This window comes from Eubalaena glacialis, chromosome 8, assembly GCF_028564815.1.
Source record: "Eubalaena glacialis isolate mEubGla1 chromosome 8, mEubGla1.1.hap2.+ XY, whole genome shotgun sequence".
Lineage (NCBI taxonomy): Eukaryota > Metazoa > Chordata > Mammalia > Artiodactyla > Balaenidae > Eubalaena > Eubalaena glacialis.
The window spans coordinates 87,246,887-87,270,008 of NC_083723.1; the positions used below are offsets into that span (position 1 = coordinate 87,246,887).

Here is a 23,122-nt window from a genome sequence, read left to right on the forward strand (position 1 = left end):
CTTGATGAGACGGCTCAGGCCAGGACTCACAGCTAGATGAGACATGCCTAATGGGTTTACTTAGGTTGATAGTCTTTCTGCATGATATTCTGTGACCAGGAAACGAACAAGCAACCAAAACTCAGGCCTCCAATACAGGAGAGGCACTTACGTTTGTCCTGCAAGGAATCGTGGGGCACTTCTCCCTGAGGACTTTCTTCCAAGTCTCCATAATGCAGGACCTTGTGGTTTGGTGAAAGCCGACAATACCAAAACTTGTCTGGGGGAAAAAAACACAAATTTACCAGGTAAGCGATTCTGGTTTCCAAAAAGTATTGACATCCTTATTTCATCATAGTCTTGCCTGGGAGAACACACAGTTCCTTCGATTTTAAGTCTTCAAGAAGGAATGACTTCTAGAGCCCTGGCAGTTAGTCCCGTCTCGATTTTGATATTTAGTTAGCTCCTGTCCTTCTTGGTAGACATTGGTACCACTGGGAAAGTTATCAAATCCTTTGAGGACAATGGCACCAGCGTTTCTGAGGTGGTGGCTTCCAGAGGGTTATTTCATCAGTATCTATAATGATTAGGGGATTATTCCTTATTCAGTTGGGTCTGACAAAAGTGGGGAGGGAGATGAAGAAAAAACAGCTTTCTCAGAATTTTTCTGCTTCCACTTTCCTCTGTGACATTTTAAGACTGATGAGATGGGTGCGCCATATCTCAGTTGGCATATCAAACCCCTTACCCCTGAGGCTTATGCACACAAACTAATCAATGAATAAATTGTTAGGAAGCTAGTGATACACACAAGGGATGGAATTCATGAGGAAATACACTAATAATTCAGAAATTTATCCAAGAATGAGGATATTGCAATCACCTCCTCTCTCATTCCTAGAGTTTAGTTCTCTTAAATAAGTGTGACCAGTACCTTAGGATCATTCTTATAAATAACTCCTTTGACTTCCCCGAATGTAATAAAAATTTTTGAATAAGCTGGTGAGGCAGCAAGAAGGAGGCAGAGAGTGCTTTTTCTAGATAAGAAACTTAACAGCAATCTTTGTGCAGCTCTCAGGGCTGTGCTAGATGCTGCCTCCTCCAGGAAGCCCTCTCTGATTACTGCAGCCAAAGGGACCCTCCCCATCCTCTTAGCTGCTCCACCGTCTCCTTGGATCCTTGGTGCTCCTATGTTAAGCCCCTTAGTATTCCCCATTATCTGCCATAGACCCTAGGTAAGCAACTTATCCCAGTGGGTGCAATGTGAAAGGTTACTGACAGAAGAGGACTCCAGGACACACATCAGCCCTGACAGTGAGGAGAAGCCAGGGCGCTCTGATGACAACCACTGTCGTCACAATTCCACTGCACTGATCCCTTGGCACAGTGCCTGGCATGTGGAAGTTACACAGTTGCTGTTGGTTAAATTGATAAATGAAGACCCAAGGGCACCCGGTCAAGATGCTTAAGGCACAGAGCATCCATGACCTGTAAACCCCTTTGTGACATTATGCAATTGGCAAACACAGTGGCCTTGGTCAAGTCACCCCATTACTGTGTCTACAAACACAAATTATTTTGAAGCCACTCTGACCAAAAAGGCCTCTATAATGTTTAAGAAAAATGTTCTTCTACCTAAAATTGCTTTCACTGCAAAACCACATTTTAACTACAATTCTTTTTGTAGAAAAGAAAGTTTTAAAACTGGAAGTAAAAGCCACACAATGAACAAAGAAAACACCCAAACTAGATCCACAAAAGCAAAATGCCTCTGTGATTCCTTTCTCATCTATAAACAGGGTTTGAGAATTCCTGAATGTAGCCAGAGTATGGCAATCCATATATTCTAAAAAATCTAAACGCTGGTGGGAAAATTTGAGAGGAAAGAAACAGTGATTTGAGCGCTAGGAAAACATCTGGAATTGCTAAATTTTCAAAATTCTGTTATATATATATACATATACACACACACACACACTCAACAGCACAGGTCATTCTTCTGGGAGAGCATTTCAAAGGGAGAAAATAAAGTTATTCCCTGAATAATTCATAACCATTTCAATTAGGCAGTTTCCCACGAGGAGAACACATTTGGGAATTTGACTTGTAATTCACAATAGGAATTGCAATTCCAAAGGAGAGGGACAAGTTTTGGCCACGAGCACCAACAGTGCTCTTGGGAACCTGGCATGAGAAACTGTAGAGATTTCTTCCCCCCAAAGGACCTTTCACCTTGTCTAAATGAACTGTGATGGCCACAAAGCCAGCTGGAAAAATTTCCTAGAGAGCTCTCCTTCCCCTGCTACCTCTGAGATGGGACTTTGGCTAAGTGAGCAACTGAAAAAGGGTGACAGAAAGCTGGGAAGGAAGTTGGTGAGCAGTAGTGCTTGGACACGCTGGTCTTGTTTTGAGTGAGGTCTTAGCCTGTTCTTCCTAGAAATCCCTCACTTTTCAAACCGGGGTAAACTCTAGGGTTTGGCAGTGGTAACCTGAAGCCCAAGGGTCAATATGGCACAGATGGATCAATCATCCTCAATATAATTGGGGGAGCATTGAGAAATTTAAGTGGTACAAACATATACTGTGGAGTAAAATGCACAACTTACATTCATTTGCAACACTTCAAAAATTTGCTGCACATACTTTCGTAAGTTGTCTATTTAATACGTTATGTCTATTTCTCCAGTGAATATTTGCAGAGTGCCTACAGTACTCTACTGGGTGTAGCAAAAATTATTAGGACGAAAGGCAGACATGAGGGACAAAGCCAAGAAGCTCAAGGAAAAGAAGCTCCCTAGCTCTTAGTGGCAACTTAAAGAAATATGGTGGAAACACTTGTTTCCCAGGTCTGGGAAGTAGGGACCGTGACTCAGCAACTCTGCCTGTGCTACAGGGAAAAACAGGAATAGGGAAAATCTCTCGTGTCACACACTCCTACATTCAGAAACTACTGAAAACAGTGGCTATTTATCAGGGTTCCGGGAGGTAAAACAACCGTCTTCCTTGAAAAGCTGTAGTCACTGTTTATTTAAAGAAACACAAAAGGCTACTTGGAACCTTGCCATAACAATACAGGGTACAGCTGACAGATTTTCCTCTTTCCAGAGGCTTAAATTCTCTTGACTTTTATGACACCACCAGCTTCTGGTTTTCCTCCTACCTCTGGCTACCTCTTCTCTTATCCTATAGAAGTTCCTCTTTCTCTGTCTACTACTAAAATGGTGGAGAGCAAAAGATCTGTGCATCACTGATGTGAGTGATGTGTTCTGCTCCTCCCATCAAATAGGAAGCCTTGGATGGATGACAAAATATTGGAAAAGGGGCTGAACGGCTTGGGAAGGTTGTTTTGACTCATAAACAAGTGGGTGGATACTCAGCCAGTATCTCTCTCAGGATAAAGGCTGGAGTCGTTAGCTCTGGGAAGGTTTAGAGGCATCATAACTTGGGTGTGGCTGTCTGGAAGGCAGAGCCGCTATAAAGGAGAGCAGAGATGCCATCTCCGACCAGCAGAGCGCAATGACTTGCTGGGTGAGGCAGTTTCAGTGTCAGCCACCAGTGGCAGCTTGATTTGCAGTTTCTTTTATGGTAAGAAAAATGTGTATTTTCTATTCAAAACCCAGCATGATGTTACTAGTTCCCCAATCCCTCTGGGCAATGAATGAGTGGATTGTGTCACTAAAAGCAATTAGCAGGAAGCAGTGAGAACATTAGCAAAGATTGTTTAGTAGCATTTAAAGAGAAAACAGGAGTTAGTATAGAGGTCTTTCAGTCAATTAGAAATGTTAGTACGTTAATAGCCATCTTTTCATTCCCCCAACTCAAAAACTGAAAATATGGAGATAATTTTGTGCTTCACTCTTTTTTCTGTGTGTGTGTGTGTGTGTGTGTGTGTGTGTGTGTGTGTGTGTGAAGGTTCAGAGGGAAAAGCTGGTTTCAAAGCTCACAGCCTGGTAAGAAGGTCTCCAGGGCTGATTAAAGTTATTCCCAATGTCACATAGATCATTATGGAGCTAATCACCCTTGACAACTGTAATTCTTGCAGCAATGTTCGATAGAACTTTCTGCAATGATGCAAATACTCTGTACCTGCTTATTCAATAGTAATAGAAGAAATTTTGAATTTTATTTAATTTTAATTAACTTAAATAGCCATAGGTAGCTATATGGAACAGTGCAGCCCATTGTCTCTCTTCATACCCAGGCTGGAGACAAGTGTTGGGTCGGCCAGCAGGTGTTTATGGGAGACGGGCAAGCTGAATAATAGCTACCATTGTTGAGTGTGAAATGCGGACTGTAAAGTGAGGCACAGGGCACAGCAAGAACCGAGTCCTGATCGACTCTGCCATGGACTCAGGGGGACATCTTTGTCTTGTGCGCAAAGCCCACAGTTGGCAGCTGGCTGCTGGCCCAGGGGGCCCTGAAAGGCCTGTGTTTGGGAGACAGGTGGCTTTTACTAAAATGAAATCTTATGGCACTTCCACTAGGACTTTGGGTCTTTCTTAGGTTAACCTGAAATGTGCAAAATCTTCAGTGCGCTCAGTCAGGGGGAGGTCTGCTTCCTGCCTAGGGTCAAATGTTTCCAAGTCACAAAACATGAGGGACCCCAGCAATGCTTTTAAAGGGAAATGTCATCTTCCAGGTGATGAGATATAAGATCTCTCTGTTGGTCCAGTAAAGGAAGACAACAACTACGGATACAGAATGAAGGTCATTCCGCCTTTCAAATCTTCCTCACTTCACTGAACATTCTTCAGAATGAGATGCTCTTGTTTTGATTCAGAATTCTGTCTCCCTGGAGACTCTCCTTTCACAGCAAAAGATAACTCCAGAGCCCCCAAGTCATTTTAAAGATGGTTTGGCCTAACTGATGCTTTGGAGTCACATAGACCTGAGTTACACACCTGGTCTTGACACATGAGCTATGGAGTCTTGGCCAAATTATAAAAACCTTAGGGATCCCTATGGTTCCTTTGTTAAGTAACACTAATAATTATATGAGTAAAACATATATAGAGTATCCATCATGCACCTTCCACAGAGCTGGCTGTCAAATATTAGTGCCTTCCTAATCTTCTAGTCAATGGTAACCCCTCTCATTCACATTACTGGTCCCTCAACATTTTGAGAACAATGATTATCTGTTATTTTGATCTACTGCAAAGTGATTTTTTTCTGAAAATAATCTGGCTTTTCTTCTTTTGAAAAAACGCCTTTATTTATACCTGCCTTTTTGTAAAAATGAGTTATGATAAGGTTTAATTAAATATTAAAAGAAAATTTCAATCAAAGAGGAAGAAACAACCTGCTCCCCAAAAGGGTTCCTATGGTTACTGAAATGGCCTGAATGTACCATTCGGCTCTAGGTCTTCTGAGCGAGCTGAAAGAACAAGGCAGGTACACCGTCCTTGGCCTCAGCGCAGGAACATGCCAACTCCTCTGGGTACACGATTCACTCACCAGTGGGTTTCAGATTAAGTTTGTTGTGTTAATGCTTAGAGAAGGGATACTGGTCAACAAAATGGACACCGTCTTCAACGAGAAGCAAAAGTCTCATGCTATCATTTCTTGAAAATGATACTCCAATGTGTAGCCCTGGGCTCTTATCAAGACTATTCAGTGCAAGTGATTCTGAAAGACCCTAATCTCTGAAAAGAAAGGAAAATAGGAGGCAGTTCCTGAGCCTGTAGATTCTCATGAAGCATATAACGGCTCAAACACAGACAACTTCTGGGATTTCATCTTAACTCTCTTGAGAAGTTCAGGAAACACGGAAGCAAGGCAATCTCATTATGAAGGATTGTGAACAAGAGCCTTTCACATTCCATAGAGAATGCGGGACAGAGTGAAGCAAGTATGTGACAGCCATTGCCACTCTATGGCCTGTGTTAAAAAACCTATATTCTGAGTAACTGTAAGCTAAAATGAATACTAAATACCATTAATGAATGTTTGACCATGTGCTGAGCACCAAGTGCTATAGATGCATGATTTTATTTAACCCTTGCAATGATTTGATGTACCACTTGACAGATGAGGAAACAGAAGCACAGAGAGATTTATTAGGTTGTCCAAGGCTACCCAGCTAGGGTTGGGGAGGCAGGGACTTGAATGCAGCTTGGTGTGTCTCCCATGATTTACTGCCTCTCAGTTCTACTGTGGTCAGAATTCCCAGAAATCCAGATTTGTATATATCTATATTGGACTAACCAAGTAGCAGAGTTGCAAATGAGGCAGGTAGAATGATGGGCAGGTAGCAACTCAGGGGCCGTCTAGCCAAACATGGCACACTAAAGGGCTCTACATCTGCTCCTCTCCTTTCCAGTTCTGTGAGACAGGAAGCTCTTTCCTATTTTCCCCTGTAAAGTTAATACTTAAATCCACTCATCTGTGTTTGACTCACTGTTGGACAAGTTTAGAGGGAGTGTGGTCACGCACGGGCCCTTTGCGCATGTGCTTGTTCTTTAACCTGGGATGGCTCCTGGCTGCTCCTGTCTGAGATCTCACCTTTCTCGAAGGGATTAAAATGATTTTACACCATGTCCTCATTAATGTGGGTAAATCTAAATGGAATGTTTTGATGGGGTGATAGGAAACCAATTTCAGCACAGTCTGCTTTGAATCCCTATTTTTAAGCACACAGAGCTAGTCACCAGATTTTAGATCCATTTACCAAACACCAAAAAGCCTTCCTTCACTTGGAAGGATGATTTTATACTAAACACAGATGGTCGTGCTCCCTAGGGAGTTTAACTAATAAATTTATAATCTAGATGCTAATATTTTTTGTTCAGTAGGTAATTCATTTTTAGAGAACTGGAAAAAGTGGCATATTTGGGACTAACACTTCTTTAGCCAAAAAACTGTAATTAGGACATCTAGAAACAGGATTATTCAAGTAGAATCTACCCATTTCAGCCTAGAAAGGGAAGTCTCGTGGTGGAGTAGACTGGAAGGTCAAACTGGGTTCTCTGAATTAGGTTCCGAAGGATTCTAGCTAGGCATGAGCGGAGGCATTTGGTGGCATGTGTCTATTTGCCACCTCTCTCCTCCCCCCACTTCTGTGCCTTTTGCCCAATGTCAGGTAAATAAAAACTTTATAAATCACCTTATGTGGGCAATATATCCTGAATATTGATTTTGCCAAAGGCAATGAGGAGATCAGAGCATATAGTAGGCAATCCGGCTAACTGAACTAATAGATCATGTAGTCCTATTTTCCCACTTAACAGATGAGAAATTGTGGCCCTGAGAGGTCATGTGTTCTGCATAAAAACACCCAGGTGGTTAACTCTGCAAGTACAGAGTTGAGAAGCTTAGAACCAAGTCTACTCACCCCCAGCTCACTGTTCTTTTCTACAGGATCGTCCAGAATAAAACAGTAGCTACCACCCCCTTTTTTTAAAGCTGCTTTCTAAGAGCTGCATTCATGACCACTTTTCTTCCTCACAATAACTTCAGGAGACAGGCATTGTTAACCCCATTTCAGATGGGGAAACTGCTCAAGGTCACAGAGCTGGACAGGGACAGAGGTAGGAAGGTACCCACGTCATCTGGCTCCAGGGCTCTTGTCTTCCTCACTGTGCCACACTATCTTCTTAGAGCGGCATTCACGCTGATGAAGGTGCCCAAATGCAAGGAATGCAGTGAGGAAGGAGGGGGTGAACCAGTCCTCCAAAGGCTGAATGGGAGAGATGAGTTCCTTCTTCCTAACGTGAGCCTTTGTCAGTCCCAGCTGTAACTCAGCCCTTTCTTACTCTGCCCATTGTCCTCCCCTGAGGCCCAGCCTGAAGCTCATTGTCATGGTTTCTTATCCTCTGGGAATAACCTGCATTTTCATTCGTCAAGGAAGTTCTGCCTTTGGACATTCCTTAATATGATTTTTAATGCTTACATTGGAAATACGTTGAATTTACTCAACATTCAGCACAAAGCCATTAAAAGTAAATGGCCGGGAGGATGGGCTCAGCATAAACATGAAGTGATGTTTGTCATTAGTGGGCGAGGTCTGTGTCAGAGCAGGGCATCCATCGGGTTTCAAAAATATCTGCCAGGGTTTCTCTGGGGCCATAACTGATGTTTGTTCTTGGTACAGCTGCTAATGCTTATGCTTGTTCCTGACTGTTCCCCAATCTCTTCACCTCTCCCCCAGTCTTATCTTTCAATTTTATTTTCTGACTATTTGTTTCCAGGACAGTATGATACGAGTACTTTGCAATGAGCAGTATGTCAAGAAAGCAATCAAGGGACTTTACTTCCCTGGCTAAGAAACAGCTGGAAATTCTTTCCACCTATTGGAACTAGTCTAATGGCATCCATTTTAACCTGATATTTTGGGATTAAAGTTTATAGAGACAATTCAGAAATCTGTCTTGCAAGATTATGAAAATTGATTCTATCCCACCTTGGTTCACTGTTACTTACATCTACAAATAAAATAATTCTGACTTGGAAGAGAATCAGTGTGGGGATTTGAAAATAAGGGCCATCCGTGCTGAAAATTTCAAGGTCAAATCCAACAGTGGGTGCCAGCTCTCCTGATAGCATAGTGAATCATTAAAAGTTAGAGCCATAGAGCTGCTGGAGTATAAATCCCTGCTCTTCTGTGACTTTGAGCAAGTTACTTCGCACCTCACTGCCTTAGTTTCCCTATCTGTAAACTGGGCGTAATCACAGTAGCTACTTCATAGGGTTACTGGGAAGATGAAATTCATTAACAGAGGTAAAGTGAGAGCCTGGTACATGGTAAGCTCTCAATAACGTTAGCTGTTGTTGAACCACTACTGGCAGACTTGAGGCACGAAATGGCCCAGATGGCTCTTCAGTTCCACGGGTCTCCTGGTGATTCTAGATTTTGATGCTCCCTGGGTATACATGGGAAATCAGAACTTACCTGGACTGCTAGTCCTGTCCTGAGTACAATGCTGCATAGCCTACCCTTAAACCAACACCCATGCCCACGTGATTCCCCAGGGGGCAGGCCACTGTTCTTCCTTGCTGGGTCTGGAGTGGCCCCAAACAATACCTTGCCTCCGCCGGCAGTTGAGTTTCCTAAAGCAGGTCCCTTCCACGAGGCGGTTCAGGCGTTGTTGTTTGATCAACTCCAAGATTTCTGGCTGAATCTTCTCCTTTAGTTCCCTGTGAAAGGATAAACACATATTCCACAGCGCGCCTTGAGAACAGCACTTGGCTGAAAGGGCACCACGGGCAGATGGGGCAGGCGAGTGCAAGCTGCAACTTTTCATGAACAACCCGATACTCCCGAGTGGGTGCTTTAGAGAATCATTTATTAAGCATCAGTGGAAATGGTTACCTATTCTAATAACACTATAGGTTCTCTGACATTTACAGATACCCACAAGAGCACCAATCACTTCAGTGACGTTTTTCTAGACCAAGGTCTCCCGAGAAATTTCTTCTCTTGTTTTACAAAGCCACAGATATAAATTTACGCAAAAATTCACTCAGCTCTGCTGAGACAATGAATCTCTGGTCATATTCTCTCCCCCTACAGCAGATAAACTCCTAGACTGCATTTGTGATCTGACCAAACAGGAATGTGGGACAACCACACGATAACTATTCCACAGCAAACACAGTATCGGGCAAAGTACAGGACCACATTTTGCTTTGGATTCTGTCACTTACAACTGGGAACAACACATCGACCCAGATTGTAGCCCACAGAGATTGGGATAATGAGAGGAGAAATTAAGGATTATTTGCATCTTGTCTCAGGCTAATACAATGTAATTCAGGTTTAGATGTACTATGCTGTAAAGATATGATAATAGAGTGCAATGGGTTTAAAATCTTTTATTTCAAAAGCAGAGATTTTTTATCATGTGAAATTTTATGTAGTGCCCTAGCATTTGAGTCTAGTAAAGCTAGAGTTGTTCTACTTGAGGATGTATAGAGAGACCCAGAGTCCAGCCCTCAGAGCAGTGTTGAAAGCACTGACCCAAACTCAGAAGGCTAGGACTTCAGTCTAGGCTCTGCCCATGATTGGCATTTCAGGTAGCTCCTGTAAGTCTCAGTTTCCTCATCTGTAAAATGGGAATAAGAATTTTTCCTGTCCCAAAGGAGACAGTGTGAGTGTAAGTTAGCTGTAAGCATTGGGCAGGAATGCAAGGTGTTACTGAATTTTCTTTGATAATATTCTCTTCTTTCCTCAAGCCAAACATTCCTTGTGCCCATATTACACTGTAGTCAAGGCTCACATTTTCGTCAGCTTCAGCCTTAACTCTGGGCTTGCTCTGGATTGCAGGCAATCTGTCTTCACATGGTGTTCTGTTTCCAGGTGCAGAAGGCACGGACACTCGGTAAGTGTGTGCTATGAGCCAGGTAGTGTACTATGCAATTTTAGCTCATTTAACACCCCTTCCCTCCTCCCCACCAAAAAAATGCCAACTTTTGGGAACAGGTATTAATATCATCATTCCCATCTCACAGATGGGAAAGAGTTTACAGAGGTGAAGCCCTGAATAGGGGTACAAACTCAAGTGTTTCTTGTGCAAACTGCGTCTATTTACCCATGAGAAAAAAAAAAAAAAGAAAAGAATAAAAAGTGATATAAAAGGATCCGGCCATCTAACAAGGTATTCTAGAAAGCTGTTAATACATATTTTGGACTTAAATGGCCTCAAATGCCCTGTCATTTGATACTGTTCCAACTGACTATTTATAAAGCCTAATGTGAAGATTCAGCCCCAGAGGTACAGCTTGGTGCATTTGCTTTACTTGCATTTGCTTTTCCAGTGTGGGTCTCACAGGGTCTCACCTCAGGCTTTCAGATAACTAAAACTATCTATTATCAGCGTTCAGCTTTTGTAGAATTTTGTAGACTCGCAAATTGCAGCTTTGATGAACCCTGCTCCGAATGGAGAAGAAGGTGGGGAATTGCCAGGGCAGTTGCACACAACAATAAATCACCACTCCTGGCTTCCGAGTTGGGGCGACGGGGAAATCATGGGAGAGAGAATCTGGGAATTTCATCAAGTCTTAGGTTAGAGATGTATCTTTAAATAATAGTTTTACTAGGCTAGCGTTTAGTTATTAAAATGGAGATGAAGATACAGAGACAAGGACCAAAAGGAGGAAATAATTGAAAGAACTTGATGATTTATGATTTTTAGTGTAAGACCCAGATGTGCTCATCATGACACACTCCATTATGAACCATCTTCGGAGACAGACTATCAGAATAAGTGAATCTGCTGCTACAAGAGTTACCTTTTCTTGTTATGAACCCCAAAGGACTCCAAAACATGATTAGGCAATGCAGGAAATGGAACAGATTTTTTTTTTCCCCTAAGTTATATCCTCTTCTTTCCCTGCAAATGGACTCAGTAGTTACCGAACTCACTCATATTAGGAAAACATATGTAATCCCTATATGGTGTCTCTGTGAATGAGATATGACCTGTGGGGTAATCCAGGTAATAACCATAGGCTGGAATTGGGTTTGGAAATTCTCAGCTTGGGGCTCATGAGGTCAAGGTCATGGGTTCACTGGCTTTGCTTTGATAAATATTCCCCTAATTCTATCTAAAAGCCCTGTAAATAAATAAAAGGAGGAAGATTAAAGGAGGGAGAATAAACGAGTGTGTGAAGAGCAATTCAAATTCTAACACTTTTTTCCGGAAGAGAATCCCAAGTCCAGGCCCAATGAGGCCAGTGCCATGTGCAGAGGACAGACAGCGCCACTAGACTAGTGAGACTCTTCCTGGACCTGGGGTCTGCCCTGCTGAGCTGCCATCTGGTGTTCATCTAGAGCAGAGGTTGGCAAACTTTTTCTGTAAAAGGCCAGATGGTAAATGTTCCAGACTTTGTGGGTCATACACTGTTGCAACTACTCAGCTCTGCCATGGTAGAGTGAAAGCAGTTGACAGCATGTAAACAAAGGAGGGTGGCTGTGTTCCAATAAAACTCTATTTACAAAAACGGATAGTGGGTCAGTTTTGGCCTAAGAGCTATAGTTTGCCAATCCCTGATCTACAAGGGCTCTGGGGAGACTTTGGGCTGAGGAACAGTGTCTATTTCATAGAAATTGATCTGTTTCTGTCTTACTACAGGGTCCCCAAGGTCATTCCTTGCACCTCTTCTGGTCTTTATATTTCAGACTCATGACTTTAAACACCAACTTTCTGCTGACTACGTCCAAATTTATAATTCTAACCTAGACCTCTCGGCCAAACTCCAAACTCATCAATCCAGCTGTCTATTTGGATATCTCGCAGACGCCTCAAACTTGACAGGTCCAAAACTGAACTCTTGATCCCCTTGTCCAAGTCTGCTCCACTCACTCTGTCCTTTAGTTGTTCAGGCCCCAAATCTGAGTTCATCCTTCTCTTATACCCTGCATCTAATTGATCAGTAAATACCTTTGCTTCTTATCTTCAAAATCTATATAATCTATGATAGAGACTCTAATCACTTCTCATCACCTCTTGCTTGGATTATTGAAATAACTTCCTCACTGATCTCTCTGCTTCCAAACTTGCCTCCTTGGAGTCTATTCCCCATACAACAGCAAGAGAGATCATTAAAAACCCAAGTCAGAGCACACCAGCCCCCTGCGCCAATGGTTCCCCAACAAGGCCCCACAAATTCAGGCTCCTGGCTACCCTTCTGGCCTCGCCTCCTATTGCTTGTTCTGCTCTAACCACACTTGCCTCCTTGTTACTAACTGAGTGCCCAGACCTACTCTGACCTCAGGGCCTTTGCACTGGTGATCGTCTCTGCTGGAAATCATTTCTCCCACATACACACACAGCCTGCTCCCTTACTTAGTCCTTTACACATCTTTACTCAAATGTCACCATGCCAACTAGAGAGATCTACTCTTGCCACTGTATTTAAAATCGCAAACTCTCCATTTCCCTTATTCTGCTTTTTATTTCCTGTATCCTCTTTTGAAAAAAAGTTTTATTTTATTGAAGTACAGCTGATTTACAATGTTGTGCTAATTTCTGCTGTACATTAAAGTGATTCCATTGTATATATTCTTTTTCATATTCTTTTCCATTATGGTTTATTATGGGATATTGAATATAGTTCCCTGTGCTATACAATAGGACCTTGTTGTTTATCCATTCTATATGTCATAGTTTGCATCTGCTAAAAATATGGAACACGTCACACATCCTTGCACAGGGGCCATTCTAATCTTCTCTGTATTATTCCAGTTTTAGTATATGTGCTGCTGAAGCGAGCGTTCCTGTATCCTCTTTTAACATGCTACAATCTTATTTACCATGTTTATCATCTATTTCTCCCCATTTAAATATAATCCCTACAAGGGTGATAATTGTATCTGTTCTCTTCACTGCTGAATTATCAGCACACAGAATAGTACCTGGCAAGTGGCAGGCACTTGATAAGTATTTGTCAAGTGCACTGAACACTGGCTTTAGCTACGAGAGCCGTGAGCAAAGCTTGTGGCCAATCTTTAGCAAGGATGCAGGTTTGCAGGATAGGCATTAGCCTTATTTCTGGCTCTATTTGCTTTCACTTTTTCTTTCACATCTACTTTTACTGTACATTCTGAGATAAGATGAGGTATAAACAAATACATTCACAGTGCCAGTTTTACCATTTACATATTGACTCTGTGACACTTGTTAAATTCTGGTTATCAGCTCATAATAAGAGTGATCGTTTCTCTGAGTGGATGTTATGTGCGGGGCAAATGCTAAGGGCTTTTCATGCACTACTTCATTGAGTCCTCCTAACAACCCAACGATGTGGACACTTTTATCACCTTCACTTTTAGACGTAAGAAAAACAGGTTTAGAATGGGTGACGGAACTTGACTAAAGAGCCACATTTGCAAATGATGGCCTTGGAATCTGGTCCTAGGTCTGTTAGCTCCTGGGTCTGGATTTTCCACATTTTGCTTCTCTGCTTCCCTGGTGTTTGTCCCTGCAGCTCCCCTTCCCCCAACATCATGGTAAATGACCTATTTGGGGACTATTCAAACTTTTTATATCCATTAACTCGGATTAATTGTGTGGATGGACTTATCCTTCCCATAAAGTCACACTAAGTAGAAAATAACAAATACCTCCTTCTGAAATAATTAGTCAAGAGCTAAGAAATAAGAGTTTCTTCAACCCACTGAATACACAGTCTCCCAAAATATTTGGTCATTTGGAGTTTGCATTTTCCTTCTCAGGAAATATAAACATTTTATAAAAACAAGACACATGCCCAAGGGATCTTCGTGGCACCGAGATTTGCCTCCGTGCTGCGTGCAGCAGCCAGGTGATGGGGAGAGGGCGGCCAGCGGGGTTCTGCACCAGCAGTCAAGCCCCAGCCAAGCCACTGTCCCTGTTTGCAAAATGGAAAGCTTGAACTGGATGACCTTAAAGATGCTTTTCAGTTCTAAAATTTGAATATCCTAACCCCCAAGCTTGGGTTAGATGCGTTTCCTGTGTGCTCTAGTGACAACCCACCCGCCTGTGCTTCCTCCCACCTGGCACTGAGCACGGTCCCTGATAATCCCTCCAAACCCCAGCTTTAAAGTCTGGCACAGGGACAGCCAAGTGTCTCTGGTTCTCTGCCTGTCCCAGCACCTCAGGCTGGGCCTGGCAGGTAGGAGTCACTCAATACACATTTGTTAAATGAATGAATAAATGAATGACTGAAGACAATCGTACATGGTCTATGCCTTTTCTTTCTTGACTTGGGCTTATCCTATAAGCCACTGTGACAGCATTTGGACTTCATTTAACCCCACAGTGAGCTCCTGTCTAGCAGATCATTCTAACAGACAGAGCATCACTGGAGAAGAAGCTGGAGGCTGGTACCCTCCTGCTTGTTTTAAGGGCTCTGGGATAATGACCAGGCTGGTTCATGGCCTCCCCCGTGAAATGCTGTAGCTCTGACAAGTCTTTATGACTTTACTGCAACTATACCCAGAGCTCCGGTGGACCGTGGTGCTTTTCAGTCCCGTGGCCAAGTGATGATGCCAAAGTTACATATAACAGGAGATTTCCTTAATATTTCCATTGCTTCTCTCTAAATAATAAGCATAAAGTAAGAGTTTCTTATAATAAAGGGAAAAGAGACTTCAGAATGTCACAGGCAGAGCCTTGGGAAGTAAAGTTATGAAGCCAAAGCAGGAGCAAAGTTTTCATACTTGACAAGCAGTTAACAGTCTTACTTGGAACAAAGTCATGGTCAAACATTAATTTAGAATCACTTGGCCTTAATTGAAGTGGTCCCTCAAGTCTCCCTTTAGGTTTTAAGAATTGTTGTCAAAAGCATAATAAAATCTCCTTGTGTTCACACATCTGCTGAAACAGACATTATGATATCCAACATTTCAGTACTGTAGGCCCTGGGATGGGGCAAGGCGCCACTGTCCCTCCTTGCAAGACAGAAACTGCATCAGGTATCACCTCACATTGGTCAGAATGGCCATCATCAAAAAATCTACAAATAATAAATGCTGGAGAGGGTGTGGAGAAAAGGGAACCCTCCTACACTGTTAGTGGGAATGTAAATTGGTGCAGCCACTATGGAGAACAGCATGGAGGTTCCCTAAAAAATTAAAAAATAGGTATTTTACGGAGATTAACCAAGATGGCGGAGTAGAAGGACGTGCTCTCACTCCCTCTTGCAAGAGCACCAGAATCACAACTGGCTGCTGGACAATCATCGACAGGAAGACACTGGACTTCACCAAGGAGGATACCCCACGTCCAAGGACAGAGGAGAAGCCACAGTGAGACGGTAGGAGGGGCGCAATCAGAGTAAAATCAAATCCCATAACTGCTGGGTGGGTGACTCACAGACTGGCGAGCACTTATACCACAGAAGTCCACCCACTGGAGTGAAAGTTCTGAGCCCCACGTCAGGCTTCCCAACCTGGGGGTCCGGCAACGGGAGGAGGAATTCATAGAGAATCAGACTTTGAAGCCTAGTGGGAATTGATTGCAGGACTTCGACAGGACTGGGGGAAACAGAGAACCCACTCTTGGAGGGCGTACACAAAATAGTGTGTGCATCGGGACCCAGGGGAAGGAGCAGTGACCCTGGGGGAGACTGAACCAGACATAACTGCTGGTGTTGGGGGGTCTCCTGCAGAGGCGGGGGCTGGCTCTGTTTCACCGTGGGGACAAGGACACTGGCAGCAGAGGTTCTGGGAAGTACTCCTTGGCGTGAGCCCTCCCAGAGTCTGCCATTAGCCCCACCAAAGAGCCCGGGTAGGCTCCAGTGTTGGGTTGCCTCAGGCAAAACAACCAACAGGGAGGGAACCCAGCCCCACCCAGCAACAGTCAAGTGGATTAAAGTTTTACAGAGCTCTGACCGCCACAGCAACAGTCAGCTCTACCCACCTCCAGAGCCTCCCATCAAGCCTCTTAGATAGCCTCAACCACCAGAGGGCAGACAGCAGAAGCAAGAAAAACTACAGTCCTGCAGCCTGTGGAACAGAAACCACATTTACAGAAAGATAGACAAGATGAAAAGGCAGAGGGCTATATACCAGATGAAGGAACAAGGAAAAACCCCAGAAAAACAACTAAATGAAGTGGAGATAGGCAACCTTCCAGAAAAAGAATTCAGAATAATGATAGTGAAGATGATCCAGGACCTTGGAATAAGAATGGAGGCAAAGATTGAGAAGATGCAAGAAATGATTAACAAAGACCTAGAAGAATTAAAGAACAAACAAACAGAGATGACCAATACAATAACTGAAATGAAAACTACACTAGAAGGAATCAATAGTAGAATAACTGAGGCAGGAGAACGGATAAGTGACCTGGAAGACAGAATGGTGGAATTCACTGCTGCGGAACAGACTAAAGAAAAAAGAATGAAAAGAAATGAAGACAGCCTAAGAGACCTCTGGGACAACATTAAACGCAACAACATTCGCATTATAGGGGTCCCAGAAGGAGAAGAGAGAGAGAAAGGACCAGAGAAAATACTTGAAGAGATTATAGTCGAAAACTTCCCTAACATGGGAAAGGAAATAGCCACCCAAGTCCAGGAAGCGCAGAGAGTCCCATACAGGATAAACCCAAGGAGAAGCACGCCGAGACACATAGTAATCAAAGTGGCAAAAATTAAAGACAAAGAAAAATTATTGAAAGCAGCAAGGGAAAAACGACAAATAACATACAAGGGAACTCCCATAAGGTTAACAGCTGATTTGTCAGCAGAAACTCTACAAGCCAGAAGGGAGTGGCATGATATACTTCAAGTGATGAAAGGGAAGAACCTACAACCAAGATTACTCTACCTGGCAAGGATCTCATTTAGATTTGATGGAGAAATCAAAAGCTTTATAGACAAGCAAAAGCTAAGAGAATTCAGCACCACCAAACCAGCTCTACAACAAATGTTAAAGGAACTTCTCTAAGTGGGAAACACAAGAGAAGAAAAGGACCTACAAAAACAAACCCAAAACAATTAAGAAAATGGTCATAGGAACATACATATCGATAATTACCTTAAACGTGAATGGATTAAATGCTCCAGCCAAAAGACACAGGCTTGCTGAATGGATACAAAAACAAGACCCATATATATGCTGTCTACAAGAGACCCACTTTAGACCTAGGGACACATACAGACTGAAAGTGAGGGGATGGAAAAAGATATTCCATGCAAATGGAAATCAAAAGAAAGCTGGAGTAGCTATACTCATATCAGATAAAATAGACTTTAAAATAAAGAATGTTACAAGAGACAAGGAAGGACACTACATAATGATCAAAGGATCAATCCAAGAAGAAGATATAACAATTATAAATATATATGCACCCAACATAGGAGCACCTCATTACATAAGGCAATTGCTAACAGCTATAAAAGAGGAAATTGATAGTAACACAATAATAGTGGGGGACTTTAACACCTCACTTACACCAATGGACAGATCATCCAAAATGAAAATAAATAAGGAAACAGAAGCTTTAAATGACACAATAGACCAGATAGATTTAATTGATATTTATAGGACATTCCATCCAAAAACAGCAGATTACACGTTCTTCTCAAGTGTGCACGGAACATTCTCCAGGATAGATCACATCTTGGGTCACAAATCAAGCCTCAGTAAATTTAAGAAAATTGAAATCATATCAAGCATCTTTTCTGACCACAACGCTATGAGATTAGAAATGAATTACAGGGGAAAAAGCATAAAATACACAAACACATGGAGGCTAAACAATATGTTACTAAATAACCAAGAGATTACTGAAGAAATCAAAGAGGAAATCAAAAAATACCTAGAGACAAATGACAATGAAAACACGACAACCCAAAACCTATGGGATGCTGCAAAAGCAGTTCTAAGAGGGAAGTTTATAGCTATACAAGCCTACTTAAAGAAACAAGAAAAATCTCAAGTAAACAATCTAACCTTACATCTAAAGAAACTAGAGAAAGAAGAACAAACAAAACCCAAAGTTAGCAGAAGGAAAGAAATCATAAAGATCAGAGCAGAAATAAATGAAATAGAAACAAAGAAAACAATAGCAAAGATCAATAAAACTAAAAGCTGGTTCTTTGAGAAGATAAACAAAACTGATAAGCCATTAGCCAGACTCATCAAGAAAAAGAGGGAGAGGACTCAAATCAATAAAATCAGAAATGAAAAAGGAGAAGTTACAACAGACACCGCAGAAATACAAAGCATCCTAAGAGACTACTACAAGCAACTTTATGCCAATAAAATGGACAACCTGGAAGAAATGGACAAATTCTTAGAAAGGTATAACCTTCCAAGACTGAACCAGGAAGAAGCAGAAAATATGAACAGACCAATCACAAGTAATGAAATTGAAACTGTGATTAAAAATCTTCCAACAAACAAAAGTCCAGGACCAGATGGCTTCACAGGTGAATTCTATCAAACATTTAGAGAAGAGCTAACACCTATCCTTCTCAAACTCTTCCAAAAAATTGCAGAGGAAGGAACACTCCCAAACTCATTCTATGAGGCCACCATCACCCTGATACCAAAACCAGACAAAGACACTACAAAAAAAGAAAATTACAGACCAATATCACTGATGAATATAGATGCAAAAATCCTCAACAAAATACTAGCAAACAGAATCCAACAACACATTAAAAGGATCATACACCACGATCAAGTGGGATTTATCCCAGGGATGCAAGGATTCTTCAATATATGCAAGTCAATCAATGTGATACACCATATTAACAAATTGAAGAATAAAAACCATATGATCATCTCAATAGATGCAGAAAAAGCTTTTGACAAAATTCAACACCCATTTATGATAAAAACTCTCCAGAAAGTAGGCATAGAGGGAACCTACCTCAACATAATAAAGGCCATATATGACAAACCCACAGCAAACATCATTCTCAACGGTGAAAAACTGAAAGCATTTCCTCTAAGATCAGGAACGAGACAAGGATGTCCACTCTCACCACTATTATTCAACATAGTTCTGGAAGTCCTAGCCACGGCAATCAGAGAAGAAAAAGAAATAAAAGGAATACAAATTGGAAAAGAAGAAGTAAAACTGTCACTGTTTGCAGATGACATGATACTATACATAGAGAATCCTAAAACTGCCACCAGAAAACTGCTAGAGCTAATTAATGAATATGGTAAAGTTGCAGGATACAAAATTAATGCACAGAAATCTCTTGCATTCCTATACACTAATGATGAAAAATCTGAAAGAGAAATTATGGAAACACTCCCATTTACCATTGCAACAAAAAGAATAAAATACCTAGGAATAAACCTACCTAGGGAGACAAAAGACCTGTATGCAGAAAACTATAAGACACTGATGAAAGAAATTAAAGATGATACCAACAGATGGAGAGATATACCATGTTCTTGGATTGGAAGAATCAACATTGTGAAAATGACTATACTACCCAAAGCAATCTACAGATTCAATGCAATCCCTATCAAATTACCAATGGCATTTTTTACGGAGCTAGAAAAAATCATCTTAAAATTTGTATGGAGACACAAAAGACCCCGAATAGCCAAAGCAGTCTTGAGGGAAAAAAACGGAGCTGGAGGAATCAGACTCCCTGACTTCAGACTATACTACAAAGCTACAGTAATCAAGACAATATGGTACTGGCACAAAAACAGAAACATAGATCACTGGAACAAGATAGAAAGCCCAGAGATAAACCCACGCACCTATGGTCAACTAATCTATGACAAAGGAGGCAAAGATATACGATGGAGAAAAGACAGTCTCTTCAATAAGTGGTGCTGGGAAAACTGGACAGCTACATGTAAAAGAATGAAATTAGAATACTCCCTAACACCATACACAAAAATAAACTCAAAATGGATTCGAGACCTAAATGTAAGACTGGACACTATAAAACTCTTAGAGGAAAACATAGGAAGAACACTCTTTGACATAAATCACAGCAAGATCTTTTTTGATCCACCTCCTAGAGTAATGGAAATAAAAACAAAAATAAACAAATGGGACCTAATGAAACTTCAAAGCTTTTGCACAGCAAAGGAAACCATAAACAAGACGAAAAGACAACCCTCAGAATGGGAGAAAATATTTGCAAACGAATCAACGGACAAAGGATTAATCTCCAAAATATATAAACAGCTCATGCAGCTCAATATTAAAGAAACAAACAAGCCAATCCAAAAATGGGCAGAAGACCTAAATAGACATTTCTCCAAAGAAGACATACAGACAGCCAAGAAGCACATGAAAAGATGCTCAACATCACTAATTATTAGAGAAATGCAAATCAAAACTACAATGAGGTATCACCTCACACCAATTAGAATGGGCATCATCAGAAAATCTACAAACAACAAATCCTGGAGAGGGTGTGGAGAAAAGGGAACCCTCTTGCACTGTTGGTGGGAATGTAAATTGATACAGCCACTATGGAGAACAATATGGAGGTTCCTTAAAAAACTAAAAATAGAATTACCATATGACCCAGCAATCCCACTACTGGGCATATACCCAGAGAAAACCGTAATTCAAAAAGACACATGCACCCGAATGTTCATTGCAGCACTATTTACAATAGCCAGGTCATGGAAGCAACCTAAATGCCCATCAACAGACGAATGGATAAAGAAGTTGTGGTACATATATACAATGGAATATTACTCAGCCATAAAAAGGAACAAAATTGAGTCATTTGTTGAGACGTGGATGAATCTAGAGACTGTCATACAGAGTGAAGTAAGTCAGAAAGAGAAAAACAAATATCGTATATTAACGCATGTATGTGGAACCTAGAAAAATGGTACAGATGAGCCGGTTTGCAGGGCAGAAGTTGAGACACAGATGTAGAGAACAGACATATGGACACCAAGGGGGGAAAACTGCGGTGGGGTGGGGATAGGGGTGTGCTGAATTGGGCGATTGGGATTGACATGTATACACTGATGTGTATAAAATTGATGACTAATAAGAACCTGCAGTATAAACAAACAAACAAAACAACTAATACTAAACTTTCATTGGGTTATTTGTATGGAAATATGTTAATATAAATGTTTCAGACATTACATGAAATTTCTAAAAATCTTATATGTTCTGGTATAATGTTATAAGTCATAATCCTAGTTATTACTTTAAAATGTATATCTCAGAAATAACTAATTTTCTTGTCAACTGCATTATTATGAACTTTCATCAAATCTTTAACCGTGGTCATTTTTAAGTCTTTTGTCATTTACAGACAGTTCTGGGTGTACTCTGATGCTTTTGTTAATATGTTCCTATAAAAGGGTTTCATCTTCAGGAAATTCATGGAAAAGACTCTGACAACTACAGGTTTCTGGTACCTGACTGTACTGCTGAACTGAATGAATAAGCATTTTCAGAACTCTAATGAAAAACTGATGAGCTCATAAAAGTGCTAACAAAAGATCAAGATGAAAAAAAAAAATTAATTACATGGGACTGAGTGAACTGATGAGGATGAGTATAATTTTTGTGACTTTCTGGTTGAATTTAAAAAAAGAAAAAATCCCACAAGAACTCAGAGGCAAAGAATATACAAATCAATTTTCACTGCAAAGTAAAGGAGCTGTTGCAGTGGAGGATTACTGGACTGAATGTCAATATTATGACATAGTATGAGGGTGTTTCATGTTTGGTAATTGCAATCATTGTTGCTTTTGTTGTGGTCATCCATGTACAATGCTTGGTGTCAGTCTATTTATCTCTTGTAAAAATTAAATACAGTGTGTGTGGAAAAAAAAAAAAATTAAAAAATAGAGCTACCATATAATCCTGCAATCCCACTCCTGGGCATATATCTGGAGAAAGCCATAATTTGAAAAGATACATGCACCCCAGTGTTCATTGCAGCACTGTTTACAATAGCCAGGACATGGAAGCAACCTAAATGCCATCAACGGAGGAGTGGATAAAGAAGATGTGGTATATACATACCATGGAATACTACTCAGCCATAAACAAAATGAAATAATACCATTTGCAGCAACATGGATAGACCTAGAGGTTATCGTGCTAAGTGAAGCTAGCCGAACAGAGCAAGACAAATATCTTATGAAATCACTTATATGTGGAATCTAAAAAAAAATGAATGATATAAATGAACTTATGTACAAAATAGAAATAGACCCACAGACATAGAAAACAAACTTGTGGTTACCAAGGGGGAAGGGGAGGGATAAATTAGGAGTTTGGGATTAACATATACACACTGCTATGTATGAAACAGATAACCAGCAAGGACCTACTGTATAGCACAGGGAGCTATACTCAATATTCTGTAGTAATCTATAAGGGAAAAGAATCTGAAAAAGTATCTATCTACCTATCTGAAACTGAATCACTTTGCTGTACACCTGAAACTAACACAACATTGTAAATCAACTATACTTCAGTAAAAAGATTTTAAAAAAGAAAGAAACTGCATCTCGGAGGAGTCATTTATTTGAAGTTCTTTCTGCTTGGTATACGGGGCTGTTAACTTCTAGTTGAGGACCAAAGCAAAACCCCAGCTCTGCCTCTCATGAGAGCTGCCTGCTGCCCAGTGTGGGTATAGTTTAATGCAGATGCGAGCCGAAGACCCTGAGGAAGCATTTCCCCTCCCTTGCTGCCTAACTTCATCCCCACTAAAGCCTGCAGTTCTGCTCTGCAGCTTCTAATGGTGCTTC

At 41.2% G+C, this 23,122-nt stretch overlaps 1 protein-coding gene and 1 pseudogene across 3 annotated transcripts in view; both read right to left on the reverse strand.

Moving 5' to 3' along the window:
• The window catches only part of ELMO1 (engulfment and cell motility 1), a 560,600-nt gene that overhangs the window by 25,208 nt on the left and 512,270 nt on the right, over nucleotides 1–23,122 (reverse strand). For all 3 annotated transcript variants that reach the window (XM_061198670.1, XM_061198671.1, XM_061198669.1), the window contains 2 exons: nucleotides 9,002–9,114; nucleotides 152–259 (listed from right to left, as the gene is read on the reverse strand). In XM_061198670.1, the coding sequence (XP_061054653.1) occupies nucleotides 152–259; nucleotides 9,002–9,114 (221 nt within the window). The remainder of the gene's footprint in view (nucleotides 1–151; nucleotides 260–9,001; nucleotides 9,115–23,122) is intronic.
• Nucleotides 13,098–13,189, reverse strand: LOC133097055 (U6 spliceosomal RNA; annotated as a pseudogene).